Consider the following 17,322-nt stretch of genomic DNA (forward strand, 5'->3'; position numbering starts at 1 on the left):
TTTTAATTAGAATAGAATAATATATGATGGAATGAATGGGATGGAAGGGAAAATATCACAGTGAAACACAAGAGTAAGGCTTTGAGAAATGTTATATTTGTGTCTGTGTGTACCAAGTGACATGGAAAGTATATTTCTCATTAAGGAGAGTGGACAAACAAGTTTGGAAACACACACACACACACACACACACACACACACACACACGAAACTTAGGTTTTATTCAATTTTCCAAGTCGTCCAGGAACCAAAGAGGTCAAGAACACGAAAGTGGAGACCCTCTACCGCCCTCCGCGGGGTTTTGTTTCTTCAGTTTCCTCTGGGGGTAGGTCAAACTCACGAGGACTCCCAATCGCCCAGACACGCTGCCAACTAAGGCACGTGTGACCCCGGCGCAGGCCCGGGCCTCCACGGCCACAGGGGGCGCTGCAGAGAGTTCGGTCGCCAAGGGAGCACGGAGCAAGCGCCTGGAAGCTTTTCCACCCGGGACGCATTTTCTCTCCGCAGGCCTCGAGCGTTTCCTGTGACGTATTTCCGGCCGGCGGAGCTGCGGCTGTGCGGCCCGGCCGGAAGTCACGCCCCCCGGGAGAGTTGAGACTGTGTGTGCTGTGGCGCTACGCGGAAGGCGCTTCGCGGACAACATGTCTCATCTACCGATGAAACTCCTGCGCAAGAAGATCGAGAAGCGCAACCTCAAACTGCGACAGCGGAACCTAAAGCTACAGGGTGAGATGCGCTAAGCTGCGCGGCGGCTCGGTGGCTGCGGGAGCCCACGCGTGGGCCGTGGCGCGCTCCGGCGTGGCGCGGGCCGCGTTCCTTAGAGCACGTGTGCGTGTTGAGAGTGAAAGGCAGCGTGGGGCAGACTCGAGTGGGCCCCCGAGAAGATGTAGACGCGCCCCGTGGCCTCACACCTGCCCGTCACTTGCTGATCATCATGTGTCCTTACGGAGGGAGTTAGGGCAGGAGGCCCCGTGCGGTCCCTTCCCGGCGCCCAGGAGGTCTCCGGCTAAAGCAGCCCTTTCTACCCCCAGCCGCCTCGTTTTGACGCCCTCGCCGCCTTCGGTTCCCACCTCACCCTCGCCCCGCACCCATTTCCAGTCAGACACGTGGAACCTCCCAGCTGTGCACTTTGCATTTACATCCCTTATTGAATGTATTTCTTCAAAAGAAGCTCATGGTCACTCCTTTCACAAAGCTTTCCCGATACCGGTGCCTTCTCCTGCCCACCTTCTGTCTCTCCCCTTCTCCCCTTTTCCCCCTCCTCCTTTAGCACTTTAACATTTACAGCGAAGAGTGGCTTAAAAGCACACGTGGAATGCAACGCCTCGCTCCTGATGTATCTTCCCAGCACTTCCAGCATTAGGTTATAAATTCCTTAAGAGCTTTTGCATATTGACACCTTTCACAAAGACTTAATTAAAAAGGATTTTACCTGAATGCCACCATGCTTACCTACCTTATTTGCAGCCTTTGGTTCCTGATGGGGAGCCAGACATCTTGACCTTTTTGGGTCCTGTATAAGGAGATGTGAACCCCCGAAGGCAATGTTGGAGGCCTGGTGCTTTACCACCAGTTGGTGTTCAATAGAGATAAGTTGATTGAAAGAAATCCAGGAAGAGAGGGAAGGTTCGTGGGTTTTAGGAATAAAGTTTTTGAAGTACCCTTATGTTTCCAATTCTTATAGACTAATACAGCATTACGAAATATTTTTTGGTAGTTAAAGGTAACGATTAAAGTAAAAGATGGCCTTATCTTTTTCTATGTATAAATATCGAAACTTTTCTAAAGACATTCTCATGTACTTATATATAGTAAGTATTGGGACAAAAAAAGTGGTTTCATCAACAATTTTCAGTTCACTACCATCTAGCAAAGTTGAGGGTGAATGTTTTGAAGTTGTATTTATATGAGAAGCAGTAGTTGTGTAAATAAGGTGTAAATTGTTTTTGACATATCAGTCATATATTTATTAAATACCTATATTACAATGTATATTTTGTAACTACCATTGTCTGGCCCCAGCTGTTTAAATATTTAGCCTCATAAAGTTTTCCTGTCCCAGACTCTCTTAACTTCCTAAGGACAGAGATGTGTTTTTTTTGAAAGTTAATAAATCAATGGAGCTTTCCCTTTTCCAGTAGTTTTTTGAAAAGGGAATTACTTGTCCTGTAGCGGAACACCATAAAATTACAAGTAGTTTTAATAATGTGCAGCAGGTCCTCGAATAATGTCGTTTTTGTTCAGTGTCATTTTGTTGTAACGTTAATGAGATGCCATAGGAACTTAACTTGTTTATGTCAATTAGCCTATGTGTCCTTTCTCTGCAGTTCCAAGAACCTATCAATTAAGTGAGGATGGAACTGTATACGAAAGGGAATTAAAGGCTAAATCATTTCACTTCTGAACGCCATGGCATTTCTCCTTTGGGATTCCAGTGTTTCTAAGTAAACCTCCCCTTCTTTGTTACAATATTTTCTGTTTTTGAACAGGGGCCTCGGCTGTGAGCCTATCAGAAACTCAAAATGGAGATGTGTCTGAAGAAACAGTGAGAAGTGGAAAGGTTAAAAAATCCCTAAAACAGTCTGTGAATGTGGTCTCATCAGAAGCCCAAAATGGAGATATAGCTAAAGAAACAGTAGGAGGTGGGAAAGTTAAAAAATCCCTAAAACAGTCTGTGAATGTGGTCTCGTCAGAAGCCCAAAATGGAGATATATCTAAAGAAACAGTAGGAGGTGGGAAAGTTAAAAAATCTCTAAAACAGTCTATGAATGTGGGCTTGTCAGAAGCCCAAAATGGGAATATATCTAAAGAAACAGTGGAAAATGTAAAAGTTAAAAAATCCAAGAAATTGACCATAATAACCAATGGCGAAGCAGCAACACAGTCTCCTAATCCAGAATCAAAGAAGAAAAAGAAGAAGAAGAAAAAGAGAAAAATGGTGGATGATGCTGGGCCTGGTAAGCACTTCATTGTATTTGAATTTAAGCCGTTCACACTGTTTTTCAGTTGTCATTCTATCGTCCCTGTATTACTATTGTGTCCACATGCCATGCAAGAACCCTATACCCACTGGTATACCAGAAAGTAGCCTGGTAGCTAAAGGAAACAGGGACGGGTAGGGGGATTTTAACTTTTCTCAAAATATTGAGCAATGTGTCATGCTTTTATATTCTTTAACAACCTTCAATAAAATCTCACACTTAAATAAGAATCTCCTTAGAAGTTTAGAAATTTGCTGTTCGCTGGGCTTTTTGTGGTGAACACAACATACTATGACATAGTATTAGGTTTACCTATTTGCAAGCGGAATTACACTACAGAAATCTGGGCTGGTCATAGACTCTACCTTCTCAGACTTTTATGTACTGTACGTTAATGATTCTTTTTACTTCCCTCTATTTTGCCCCATTCCTTTTTTCTACCATAAATTCCTCCCTTTGAAAAGAGACTTAGTGATGATTTGGATATGTAAAGTGTATGAAATAGCAGTTAGGAAACTCCTGAATAAATGGGCATTATCCCATTTATCAGGGGAGTAAAATGGCCAAGATAGTTTTAAAGAGGAAGTGAAGGGCTGTTTTCTTTTGGAAGATGATTGGATTTGAATAAGCTTAGGTAAAACAATAGGCATTTTAATTGAGATATGAGCACAGAGATTTCAAGGGAAGATAGAACAGGTGTCAGCAAACTATTCAGCCTTCCACCTATTTTTGTAAATAAAGCTTTATTGGAACAATGTGATACTCATTTGTTTACTTGGTCTTTATAGTAACAGAGACCATAAGTATCAGTATATATTTCAATAAAACTTGAAATATTTACTGTCTGGCCCTTCAGAAAAAAAGTTTTGCTAACACCTGGGTTAGAATATCCTATTCATCTGTCTTATCTGAAATAAAGGTTTCATTTAGAAAGGAGCTTTAAACTTTTCCAAACATGCATGGCTGTTTTCATGCTGCCTACAGACTAATACATTTGTAGGTTACAAGAAATTGCTTAAACAAAAATGCAACAAGATAGAAAAAAGCATGTAAATAAGACATTACAGTTTTTATTTAAAGTGATTGTAATCCTATTCAGAAATTATTAGTGCCTTTAGGATTCTTGTTCTGAGTGTGACTAAGGAGGTGATATTTTTCTACCCTCAAGCATTGAATCACAGGGCTGGGAGTTTGAACCCTATTGGTAAACTTTAAGAACTATTTTAAGGGAAACAGAAGTGATAAGCCATGAAGACCAGCTGATGATATTCATGGCTTTTGAACTTGGGGATCCTGCAGAGTCGACCATATCCCAGAAAGGTGGTAGTAAGGTCCCAGGAAGAGGCCTGTCCTGGGCTACAAAGAGTCCTGTGTTCTGGGCTAGTTTAGTTCTTACCTGATACACTAGCCACCATAAATTGATAAGAGTCCAGCGTGGTAATTAACCCATTTGACACAGTGGAACATTTAAGAACATCAGAGGTAAGACTGGAAAGGTAGTTTAGGACCCCATTACGAAAGTTGTCAATGTAGAAGTAAAAAGCCAGAAGGCCTTATCGTTACTCCCTTCACCACTGAAGTTCAAGAAACAGGCCAGTTTCTGTTATCCAGCTATGTGGATTATTGCCCTTGCTTTGTAGTCTAGTTCTAGTAACATGAAGAGCCTTTGGTATTTCTGTTCATCTTTAAAACAAAATTAGCTTTTATAGAAAACATATGTTTAATGGCATGGGTGGAAAATGAGTGCTTGTTTCTGAGTTTTTAAAACAACAACAACAACATACTAATAACGTCCTTTTTTTTTCCTTAGTGAAATATGTAGAACTTGGTGAAATTAGAATACTTAACTTGTTTAGTTCAACTTTTAAAAAAATGTTTTGGTCACTTAAGATAGTATAATACATTAAGAATTCTAAAAAATAAAGTTTTGTTGGTAAATCTGCATGTGTCCCTGCGTTTTTAAATATAACTAAATCTTTAACCATGAAAGAGACATTCTTAACAAATTAAAACTGAAAATGTGTTAAGCTTTTGAAAATAGCATTTTGGCATCTCACAGCTTTTATTTTGTAATCTCATTTGGTATTTTTATTTTAAGAAAAAAAAATTGGGTTTTGTTCTTTAAAACCAGATACCAAAAAAGCAAAAACTGAAGACAAAGAGGAGCGTGAAGAAGGTTCCCAGGCTTCTGGAGAAACAGAACACGGGGTGGAGAAGTCAGATGACGAGGAAAAGGACAGCGAAGTGCCCAGCCTGCCCCTGGGAGTGACAGGTAACTTCCATAGCATTTTCCAGATAGATCTTTAAAATGTCATACCTCTCTAGATTATAAAATATGAAGGTTCAAATGTGACTTTTACCTGGAAAAAGTAAGTAGTCACAAGAAATGTTTTTATATCTTAAGTGCTGCTTTTTATATCCCACGTTGTTGTTTCTTTCTGTTTTTTCCTTTTCTTTAGTCCTGGCACTAAATATTTTGATAATACACACAAACAGCTTCTGGGGTCATTTGTTCTGTTGGTTTATCATTTTCTAAAGCTCATTCCATGTTGTAGTAGGAAAATCATAGTTCCATACGTCTGGAGAAAGTTTAACACTGGCTCAGTTACTAGGGAGGGAGGGAAGAATTAACATTATTGAAGCACTAGTGTCAGGTTAATATCCTTTGGCCCTTGTTTCTTTATCTGTAAAGTCAAGAGTTTAGACTAGAATCAGTTGCTCCTAACCAGAAATGTTTAGGAGTTACTTGAGTGGTTTTGTTTGTTAAAATATTGAAGCCCAACCCCAAACTTGCTTAATCAGAATTGCAAATGCTATCACTGGTTCTCAACCAGGGCAATCTTTGCCTCCCAGGTAGGGTGCCCGGCTCATCCTAGTTTGCCTAGAACTTGACCAGTTTTAGCACTGAAAGTTCAGCATCCCATAAACCTCCTCTGTCCCAGGCAAATCTGAGGGTTGGCCACCAGCCTTTTTGGTTGTCAGAACTGGGGGCAGGCATCTAGTTGGTAGAGGTCAGGGATGCTGCAGCACGTGCTATAGTGTGTAGGACAGCCTCTCAAAACAGAATTGTCCAGTCCAAAGTGTCAGTAGTGACGAGGTGACAATATCTGGGGTGTAGCCAGGACATGTTGGGGTGGGGAGCTCCTCGGGGGTTTTGATGCCTTCCCCTGCTGGAGAACTGCTACACACTTGATTTGTGGGTTCAGTCTAACAGTCTGGCTGGTTGTATCTGACTCTCGGTTGTCTTTTTGGAGTGAGATTATTGCTCTCTTGATTGACTTCACACTCGATTTTTACTATAGTGAATGTTTCCACTTTTTATTTCCGATTTCCTAAACATTTCATTTCTCTCTGAACTGCTCTTGTCCCCTTCCTCAGCCTTGGTATTTTCATTTCATACAAGTCCCTTGATTGTACCTCCTCTGCACCCTTTATTATTTTGTTACAGTACAGGCTCTGGACTTTAAATTACACAGTCATCAGCAGTGGAGAAACTTTAAAAGTATATGGTCTTTTTCGTAATGTTACATAGGAATGGTTGGGATTTAGTCTTAGTGGAAGAAGCTTTTCTAAGTATGACTCCAACCCCAGTAATGCTTTCAATCAGTAAAACGAATTCAGGCAGCTGTGGCTGTATTCACTATTATTAAAGATAAATTTGCTAATAATAAATGGTCTTCCATTTAGGAGCTTTTGAGGATACTTCATTTGCTTCTCTATCGAATCTTGTCAACGAGAACACTCTGAAGGCTATAAAAGAAATGGGCTTTACAAACATGACTGAAATTCAACATAAAAGTATCAGACCACTTCTGGAAGGCAGGTATGAGTAGCATTGATATTTGGCCTTTAGGGTCTCTATTTTTAGTGCTAGTAGTTTGGAAAGAAAATGCCAGTATGTTCTTTTGATTTTGCACTATATGTTGGGTTACATATCCAACCCGCATTAAAAGCTTTAAGTAATTTACTGATGTTTGAAGAAAAGTGTTCACTTCTGTTTCATAGCATGATTCTTATATCTGAGTTAGGTGTTTAACCCAGGTGATTTTAGTGGTAGAGGAGGTAGGGACTTTTCCTTGATCCTGTTCTAGCCTTGGTGCTGAAAATGTATGTGATTGTACATGGTAGGTATTCAGAAAGTACTTGTTGAATGAGTATAGTAAATGTCTCCTTTCCCTTTTTAATATTTAGGGATCTTCTAGCAGCTGCAAAAACAGGCAGTGGCAAAACCCTGGCATTTCTTATCCCTGCAATTGAACTCATTGTTAAGTTAAAGTTCATGCCCAGGAATGGTAAGCCTTTGATCTGATTGTTTCTGCCAGTGTCTGTTTATCATAGTGTATTACGGCTATTGTAGACTCATGGTGATAACTACAATTTGACTTTTATTATATATTATTTTTTGCTTTTTAGGCACAGGAGTTCTTATTCTGTCACCTACTAGGGAACTGGCCATGCAGACTTTCGGTGTTCTTAAAGAGCTGATGACACACCATGTTCACACATACGGGTTAATAATGGGTGGCAGTAACAGATCTGCTGAAGCACAGAAACTTGCTAATGGGATCAACATCATTGTGGCTACACCAGGCCGTCTCCTGGACCATATGCAGGTAAGAGAACAGTATTACGTGCAGTAGTACCTGTCTCATTGTCTTGTGTGAAACAGACTTGACACCTAACAGTGTCTCTTTGTCCTTTGTCTTATTAGAATACTCCAGGGTTTATGTATAAAAACCTACAGTGTCTGGTTATTGATGAGGCTGATCGTATCTTGGATGTTGGGTTTGAAGAGGAATTAAAGCAAATTATTAAACTTCTGCCAAGTAAGTGGGTAGCGTCTGTATGTGGTTTGCAAAGTAGTTGTTGGAAGCAGGTGAGGGTTGTTCCTATGTGGAAACTATTAATACCAGAACTTTAATGGAGCCAAGTGAAGTAGTGCCAGTCAGCCGCAGAGGTGGTTTGCAATGAGAGCATCAAACTTACCCGTTACTTAATACAGTGCTTTTGCCATTTTAGAGGTTATGTTTGTTAAACAGTGCAAACGTATATCTCATTCCCGTCTGCCCCCACCACCCCATTTTACTTTTTCTTACTTCATCTAACGTGTCCCAGGTAGCCATAGACTTGTTGTCTTCTGTGTTATATTTGAGTTGTACATACCTTGGTTATAGTACTTATAACATAAATTGCTTATGTCTGTAATAAGGCCATGATTCCATTCATGATACAATTTGTTTTTTAATGCTTTATTGGGATATAATTGACATAATAATCTGTATATATTTTAAATATACAATTGGATAAATTTTGATGTTACGCCTGCGAAACCTTCACCACAATCGATACAGTGAACATCTCCATAACCCTCAGGTTTTCTTTGTGAACCTTTGTAATCCGTCTCTCAGCCTCAGTAGGAGCAACCCTCACCGACATCCAACAGCTACTCACACACATCTCTCTGTCAGGCAACTGTTGATCTGCTTTCTGTCACTGTAGGTCAGTTTGCATTTTCTAGAGATTTATAAAGTTCCTGTAAACATTCATCTGCAAGTCTTTTTTATGGGCATATCTTTTCTTTTGGGTAGCTGCCTAGGAGTGGAGTGGCCAATGTGTGTTTAACTCGTACCATTTTACATTCCCATCAGCGGTGTAGGAGAGTTCCAGTTCTACCTGCTAAGTCTTGAAATTAAGTAGTAGTAACTCCCAACTTTGTCCTTTTTCAAAATTATTTTGGCTGTTCTTACCCTTTTCATTTCTGTATAAAGTTTAGAATCAGTTTGTCAATTTATACTCCCTAAAAATAAATCTTGTTGGTTGGGGTTATCAACTTAATTTTTTCTTCCCAGTACAGTACTGAACAGAAGTGGCGAGAGAAAACATCATTGTCTTGTTCCTGACACTAGGGAGGAAAGCGTTCACTCTTTCACCATTAAGTACGAGGCTAGCTGTAGATTTTTTTGTAGATGCACCTTGTCAGATTGAGGATAAACTCTTCTGTTCCTGGTTTGCTGAGATTTTTTAAAATCAGATGTTAAATTTTGTCAAATGCTTTTCCTATATCTGTTGAAGTGAGCAGATGTTGTTTTTCAGTTTGTTAATATGGCAAATTGTATTGGTTAATTTTCAGATATTAGACCAACCAACCCTGCATTCCTAGAATAAACCCCACTTGGTCATGATGCATTATCCTCTTTGTATATCACTGGATTCACTTTGATAAAATTTTGTTTAGAAATTTTGCATCTATGCTCATGAGTCGTTGTGTTTTGGTATCAGGGTAATGGCTGTCTTCAAAGAGTAAGTTGGCAAGTAAATTCTCTTGAGTGTCCTGGAGAGTTAGTGAAGAATTGATAAATGTTTAATAGAATTCACCATTGAAGGCCATTAGAGGTGGACTGTCTATTTGTTTTTTCTTTTTTGTTTTTTTTTTTAATTGGGGACTATTAGGGAACTGTGTGTTTCTCCAAGTTGTTGTCCTTCAATCTAGTTGTGGAGGGCACAGCTCAGCTCCAAGTCCAGTCGCCGTTTTCAGTCTTTAGTTGCAGGAGGCGCAGCCCACCATCCCATGCAGGAATTGAACCGGCAACCTTGTTGTTGAGAGCTGGTGCTCTAACCAACTGAGCCATCCGGCCGTCCCAGGAGTTTTCTTTACATAAAGATTTTAACTATAATTTCTTTAGTAGATAAAAGGCTGTTGAGGTTTTCTATTTCTTCAGGGAGCTTTAGCAGTCTGTCTTTCAAGGAAATTGTCCATTTCATCTAAGTTGTCAAATTTATGGACATAAAGCTGTTCATGGTATTCCCTTAATATCTATAGTAATAACATGTCTCTCGTTCTTGTTATTTGTACTTAGGAGCATTTGTATTTGTGAAGCGATTTCTAAAGATTCTCTGAAAGATTGGGATTATTTTTTTATATGTATTGTTTCAGTACGCAGACAGACCATGCTCTTTTCTGCCACACAAACTCGAAAAGTTGAAGACCTGGCAAGGATTTCTCTGAAAAAGGAGCCATTATATGTTGGCGTTGATGATGATAAAGCTAATGCAACAGTGGATGGTCTTGAGCAGGTACCTTTTGTCAATATCTTAAATTTTAAGGATCTTCTTTGGTTTTTCCTTGTAATTGTTTAGAGGATCCTCTAGAAAGCAGATGGGTTATTGAACTTTTAATTCAAATATAGTGAAGTTGGATCTCTGGCTCTCCTGGTATAAAGTATCTTGAACTCTGACTAATTTACTCAGCTCTCCTTACTGTCTCTTAACATCTCCTGGCATGTGAGAGACGTTATTAACCATTATCAGTTAGAGATGCAGTAAAAAAAAAAAATTGTTGTTTAATAATCTCTTGCTCTAAGATGAGAGGTGAGTTAGAAAGTGGAGAGACAGGTTTCAGGTATGTAGCTGTAGAAAACTGGCAATGAAGTGACAAAGATCCAAACTAGATTGATTAAAGAGAACTTTAAGATCGTGTCTTTTGGTGAATAAAATACTTCTGTAACGATTTAGCTTAGAAACCTTTCATGGGTTGTTTAGTTTTTAAAAATATATTCTCCCAGCTTTGTTACCATGTTTAGGACTGTGCGCTTAAGCTGTGGTTATTTGAGATCTTGCTATCAAAGACCTTTTAAAAAATCAAACTTTGGTATGTCTTGAGAGTTCCGATTCGTAGAGGTGTTAACATATTATGGTTGCAAGAACTGTTGATAACCAGTAATCTCAGAAATGTGAAAAGAATTTAGTGTCCAGTGGTTACAGCCAGTTACAGGAGTCAAGCGAGCTTAAATTAGTCTTATTTTAGGAACGCTTTGTTACGATGAAGGCAATAGTTTTACTATAGGTAAGGCATGACTGTATGCATGATGTTTGTCTGTGCTCTGCATCAAATTATATTGGCTCATGCAACTGAAAATGTCTGTTTGGTTATTTTGTGTCTGTTCAATTGAACTACTTCTAGGGATATGTTGTGTGTCCTTCCGAAAAGAGATTCCTCCTGCTCTTTACATTCCTTAAGAAAAACCGGAAGAAGAAACTAATGGTCTTCTTTTCATCCTGTAAGTCCGTGAAATACCACTACGAGCTGCTGAACTACATCGATTTGCGTGTCTTGGCCATTCATGTAAGTGATTATGAAAAGTTTATTCAAAACAAGTTATGCTCACCAAGTTGTATAGATTGTGGGGTTTGAGGTATTGCTCCCCTTTAAACATAGTTCTGAGTAGGTCAGTGAGCATTGGGTGATGGATCCTATCCAGAGGGGGCTTTGCTGGGGTGACGGGTGAGGACCACAGAGGGATAAGAGATGCCATCTACTTGGGAAAACAGGACATAGGCCAGGGAGTGAACGTGGAATCAAGCAGGTTCACAGCTCCCCAGTTTGGGGGTTCTATATCTAGACTACCCAGAAACAGCCTCTAATGGGTGTTTTGATTTGATTCCAGGGAAGGCAGAAGCAAAACAAGCGCACGACCACATTCTTCCAGTTCTGCAATGCGGACACAGGGATATTGTTGTGCACGGACGTGGCAGCTAGAGGGCTGGATATTCCCGAAGTCGACTGGATTGTTCAGTATGACCCTCCTGACGACCCCAAGGTCAGCGGCATCCTTGGGTTTCCCAGAATGGCTTGCGTGAAGGCGCGCACTTAGTCTCCAGGTTCCCTGAGAAATGCTGCATTGCACATTCAAAGGTCTCTTCCTTGGTCAGTCATGTTTTAGTGCACAGTGACTTTGCAGTATTTCTCTGGTGCTGATGGTACTTAGGGCTTTTACAGGACCCGAAGTGGGTACGTAAGGAGATTTAAAGGCATCAGTGGGACTTGAAGTTGGGAATGTTACATGTTACATACTTGGAAAGACTTGTTAAGAGCAGAAGGATATAAAATTTGCTTATAGAGATAGGACATTAGTATATGTAGTTAAATAAGTTTTATTATTAAGTATTTTGAACAAACAATAGGTTGTATAAATAGTCAGCCAGCATTTAAACAGGCTTCAAAAAGCTATTTTGAGGTTCAGATGCACTTACTGGTCATTTTATTAGATCACAAAGTGAATGTGCCTCTCGTGTCCAGCTTTCCTTTGGCCTCGGTCATTGCCCTGTTACCCCTGGGCGTGGCGCATGCAGAAGGACTGACGGACTTGCTTCAGAGAACAGCCCTGGTGACGGGGAGCGACACCGTCTCATACAGATGTGCTAACACACAAGTCCTAGAAATGCAGACGGCCCCAGCTTCCGGAGAAAGTCACCCTGTTAACTCAGCTTTTCTCTCTCCACCAAAGGAATACATTCATCGTGTGGGGAGAACAGCCAGAGGCCTAAACGGAAGAGGGCATGCCTTGCTCATTTTGCGCCCTGAAGAACTGGGTTTCCTTCGTTACTTGAAGCAATCCAAGGTAAAGGTCTTTGCTTAGAAAATCTTAAGTTGGGAATAGATTTCTCGTGGTGGGACTCGATTGCTGATGCAGATGCCCTTAAGCCCTGTTTCTTCTAGATGTGTCTGAGGAGTCTTGAGTCTTTGCAGAGCTATTAGAACTGTTGTTAACAGCGGTTAAGCAAATGAGACTCTTCTGGGCATGTCCCAAGAAACGTGAACAGAAAACACTCCTCACGTGGCGCAGTCCTGGAGCTCCGTTGCTCGCAGTGCCCCTGTGTCCCCATCTCTCCCGTTCCCCACAGCCTGTTTGAAATCGCCTCCACTCCTTTGAAGCTCCCTCACACCTGACCATCTCTACCTCCGGCTCCCCTTCTTCTCAGCCTGTCTTCATCCTAGTATCTGTCCCTCTGACTTTCCCCGAAGCAGTGGGGCTCCCCATTCACTCCTACCTCTTCTGTCCCTTATTCGTCGATTCCTGTGCATTACCTGCAGTCTCTCCTTTGCAGTTAGCTCTTTACCATCTGAAGTATCTCACTAAAATAAACAAAAATAACTTCAACCCTAAACCCATTCTCCTGTCACCACCTGCAGCATAGCTGCTGCCTGTGACCTTACTTCAGTCTACCGTTTTGAAAAGTGGTTTACATTCTCTCTATTTATTTTCTTCTGACCCTGTTCTCCAACCCACCCTAATCTAACTTTGGCCTCATTGCATCCCACCGAATCTGAATTCATTAGAATGATAAGTGGCCTCTTTGTTACTAACCTTGTGACTATTCACCAGGCCTTCTCTTCCCAGACATTTGCCTCCTTGTTCGCTTCCCTGGCACAGTCTTGCCGAGTGGATTTCCCTCCACCTAGCAACTAGGTGCAGCTCTTACAAATTGCCCTACAGCCTTTGCACTTTTTCTCCAGAATGCCCTTTTCCTGGTTCTCTACATTGCCTCTGGTTTCATCTAGCTGTTGTCTCTTCTGGGAAGCCATCACTGATCAGCCCCCCTTCATATTCCCACAGCAGGTGTGCTCATTGAATTGCTGTCTTATTTATCTGTCTCCCCCACAAGACTGCCAGCTCTGTGAGGGCAGGGGCTGTGACATGGGCTGCTATTTTTCACCCCAGCACCTTGCACAGGTCCTGCACTTCTCCAGTTACCTAATAAGTGATGGCCGATACAAGTCTTTCCTGTAGGAATTTATGATCACCGTGACTTCTGGTGTCACGAGTCCCAGTCACAGGGCAGTGTTGTGTTAGGGCAGCTCTCCTGATGGAGAGAAGAGTTCTTGGTCCTTCTAACTAGGAGCGTCAGGCTGCTTCCTCACTGTAGAGATCCTGATTTAGAGAAAAGGGCTTCACGGACTCATCCCTGGCTCGTTCCTCACCCTTCCTTTCGGAAGGTTCCTTGGCACAATTTGTGTGCCATTCGTGAGGTGAAGTAAGACTTTTCCATTGGCGTTGGGAGACGAGGGAGCAGAGGTCTCTGCCAAGGGCATCCAAGGGCTGTCATCTCGTCAGTGCCTAACGAGCTGCGGTGACACTATTGCTGCCTGGCCCCAGCATTTCCTGTCTGTTCATAGACTCTGTGACTTGTCTCGTCCTCTAACTGTTTGAATGTTGATGGGTCCCATTTTGCTAATCTTCATGCTTTGGTTTTCTAGGTTCCATTAAGTGAATTCGAGTTTTCCTGGTCCAAAATTTCTGATATTCAGTCTCAGGTATGCTTTTTGGGGGTCGGCCTGCACCTCATCCCAGCACTGCTGTGCGGTGTCCCCGGCAGTGTGATGCTCCGAGTCTCCCTTCTCGCAGAGGAGAAGCTTGCAGTGCCGTCGTTCCGGTTTCCCGCTGTGCTGGTTACCACACTCCTGTGCCCTGCCTTGTTTCAGAGCACACCCACAGGAACTTGTCATTGTTCTGAATTAATATTTTGCAGATATTGGAGCAAGTGTATTGGGACAGATATTTTTTGCGGGATGATTTTGTTCTAATATATACGAAATCTTTTTTATTTTACTAAAACCAATGTTTTTTGTTTTTTTTGTTTTCTATTTCAGCTTGAAAAATTGATTGAAAAGAACTACTTCCTTCATAAGTCAGCCCAGGAAGCGTATAAGTCATACATCCGAGCATACGATTCCCATTCCCTGAAACAGATCTTTAATGTTAATAACTTAAATTTGCCGCAGGTTGCGCTGTCATTTGGTTTCAAGGTGCCTCCTTTTGTTGATCTGAGTATCCTTTTCCTTGTTGTAATGAATTCATGTGGGAACTAAGGGACCAGAGCTTGACAGCGGGACGTTTGGGCATCACCCTGGCTGGTGTGTGCTCCGGCTGCAGGCTAGAGGCCCCACCGTTAGCCTGGTCAGTGTCTGCTGTCCGTGCTAGCGCGGAGTGGGCAGGGAGGAGTGGCTGGAGTGAGGGTTACGGAAACGAGAGTTATGACTTGGGCCTTAAAACAGACAAGAACGTAACTGGCAGACTGAGAGCCAGAGGGAGCTGTGCAGTCCGGAGAGAATCACAGGGGAAAATGGCAGGACTCAGGGCTTGTGAGGCTTCACTGTACAAGGTCCGTGAAGGAGCAGGATGCCCTGGAGCTGAAGAAAGAAGACAGGACCTTGCAAAGCTTTTATCCTCTCAGAGCCATTAAAGGATTTCATACAGGGAAGTTGCAAGATCAGCAAAAGAAAATAAAACTTAAGTGCTAACTCAAGATACAAGGCAAAGGGAATATCTTAAATTGCTGCTTTTGCGATTTATAACGTGTGCTTTATTATCACATTTTCAACAGAAGAGACCGAAGCAGCAGAGGTGAGGCCTGTTCATTAACGCTGTGGCATTAACTGCTGAAGGGACTAGGAGACCGTATTTGGGTCCTGTCCCCATTGTAAGGCATTGAGTAACTGTCTGCATGTTGAATCGTGTGAAAAGAACAACTTCACTTAGTTAGGCATTCTTGAATCAGCCTGAACAGAGGTGAAAGTCATTTGTTTTGACACTAGGAGTGTTTTTAAATATGTTCCTATAAACGATGATTTACCTCATAACTACTTATAAGTAATTGTGTTGAGTGTCATTGTGTGGAGAAAATTGTATGACTAGTGCTTGAAATCAGACCTGCTGATTTTAGTCCACGGTCACATGCCATTCCTGATTGCCTGGAAGTGTGTTGCATAGGCTCGTTCACGTGCATAGTTTTCATTGTCCGCGCAGGGTGGTGGTGGAGGGACAGTACCTGCTGCCTGGCTCTCCGTGTAGATGTCAGATGGAGGGTGACCTCTGTGTGGGTTGATCTCCTTAACATCACCTTCAGATGTGAACAGCAATGATGGCAAGCTTAGAAAGAGAGGAGGCGGCGGCGGGTTCGGCTACCAGAAACCCAGGAAAGTCGAGAAGTCCAAAATCTTCAAACACATCAGCAGGAAGTCATCCGACAGCAGGCAGTTCTCTCACTGAAGACACCTTCCTTCATCTGGAAGAGCTTTGTGCCGAGATGGGTTTTTTTCCCCTTGCTCTAACAAAGGAATTTTTGTGGCTCTAGGATTCGGACTCACCTGACGAGTATGAATTGACTTGGGTTGAAAGCATTGAAGAGTGATATTTCCAGCAAATCTCTTATTTTGGAATATAAAACAGGGTTCAGTTTTTCTTGATTGCCCCAGGACAAAGCAGAGGGATCTTTTTAGTCTTTGTTGTGATGATAGAATACTTTAAATCTTTTTCCCCCATATGTCATTATTTTGATGTAATTCTTTTTGTATTTTTCTTCTTGGTGTCTGAAGATTTTTGTGGCATGTATTGCTATACCAGCCTGCTGTAAAAGGCTGATACCCTGCAACACTGGACAGAAGGTTGTGGTGGTGGTGGTGGTGCAAGAAATTGTCTCGGTTTAGTTTTTTGGTTTTGGTGGTTCTTTGGACCTTAATGGTAGTTCTTGGCCCCTCCTGAATATGCTGCCATGTAAAAAGGTGGAGAGCTTTTGGAAAGAAGCACCGTCAGCTAAAGGTGGCATCGATTTTTATATATGCAAGGTTTTAAAACAATGAGCCTTTCCCAGATTTTATTTGAAGAACAGAAAATAATGGATTATCGTTGTTATTTGAATAAAGTGCTCCTAGCAGTTCTGACTTTTGGGACAGAGGGAGAGTTGAGATTTTTGAGCCTCGTTTATACCAATGTAGGTGTAATCTGCTGTTCTTGTAGTAATTTAGCAAAGACTTAAAAATAGGCACAAAGAGTGGTGGATGACACTCAAACTTTTTTGTTTCAGGTGGCTTGGATTTTAGTGAGCCCTTTCAACTCTGCAGAGTACTTAGAAGGCAAAGGATATTTTTGAGAAAAAAATGACCTCTTCTAGATCCATGAAACAAATAGATCTGCAATTTTTGAGGGCTGTGACGAAGTCTGGGCAGGTGCCCCTGGAGCTGGAGCTGTCGTATCCCTTCCTGTTCCCCTTCCAGTTGCAATCGATAAGGTCGTTTGTACTGTGTAAAAAAAAAAATAGATTTGCAGTGAAAATTGAAAGTGAACAGAAGTCAAAAAGCAGCAAACCCAGGGGTTTAGTCAGATGGGGCTTTTCGTTGTAGGAGTTCTTGATTTCTAGTGTGTTAGGTGTTTTGTGTTTTATTTCTAATGTGCTTCATAACTACAAAAGGGTTAAAAAGAATTGCAAAAAACCACAATTATTTTTGCACCAACCTAATACATTTTGTAGCAGTTTAAAACCAAAGTTCATAGCATCATTTTACTGTTGATGCCAGTTAGTATTCATAGTTTTCTGGTAAATAAATGTTATGTACACAGATGATATCAAGTGTACAGGAAACAGTCTTGCTAGATGCCTTTCCAGAAGGAAAAGAAAAGAATGATGCTCTGCAGCTGGGCGCGACCACTGTACCCTAGCTGAACCTGTCCTGGGTTTCAGACCTTGATTGCTGGACTCCTGAGGTTTAATAACTGTTTATCTAGTA

At 41.6% G+C, this 17,322-nt stretch overlaps 1 protein-coding gene across 1 annotated transcript; it reads left to right on the forward strand.

Annotated features, from left to right (window-relative positions):
* Positions 1 to 572: 572 nt before the first annotated feature.
* On the forward strand, positions 573 to 16,853 carry DDX18 (DEAD-box helicase 18). The gene is made up of 14 exons (XM_033112647.1): positions 573 to 726; positions 2,490 to 2,957; positions 5,113 to 5,253; positions 6,669 to 6,804; positions 7,173 to 7,273; positions 7,395 to 7,594; positions 7,693 to 7,807; positions 9,916 to 10,055; positions 10,942 to 11,103; positions 11,426 to 11,578; positions 12,266 to 12,379; positions 14,017 to 14,073; positions 14,410 to 14,587; positions 15,666 to 16,853. Exons 1-14 carry the CDS (start codon positions 642 to 644, stop codon positions 15,806 to 15,808), a joined length of 2,193 nt encoding a protein of 730 aa, XP_032968538.1. The 5' UTR covers positions 573 to 641; the 3' UTR covers positions 15,809 to 16,853.
* Positions 16,854 to 17,322: the final 469 nt, after the last annotated feature.

The sequence above is a fragment of the Rhinolophus ferrumequinum genome, chromosome 8 (assembly GCF_004115265.2).
Source record: "Rhinolophus ferrumequinum isolate MPI-CBG mRhiFer1 chromosome 8, mRhiFer1_v1.p, whole genome shotgun sequence".
Lineage (NCBI taxonomy): Eukaryota > Metazoa > Chordata > Mammalia > Chiroptera > Rhinolophidae > Rhinolophus > Rhinolophus ferrumequinum.

Coding starts and splice junctions, on each gene's coding strand:
- DDX18 (XM_033112647.1), top strand. CDS start 642: ATGTCTCATCTACCGATGAAACTCCTGCGCAAGAAGATCGAGAAGCGC. Junction 5,254..6,668: donor CCTGCCCCTGGGAGTGACAG/GTAACTTCCATA, acceptor TCTTCCATTTAG/GAGCTTTTGAGGATACTTCA. Junction 7,808..9,915: donor AATTATTAAACTTCTGCCAA/GTAAGTGGGTAG, acceptor GTATTGTTTCAG/TACGCAGACAGACCATGCTC.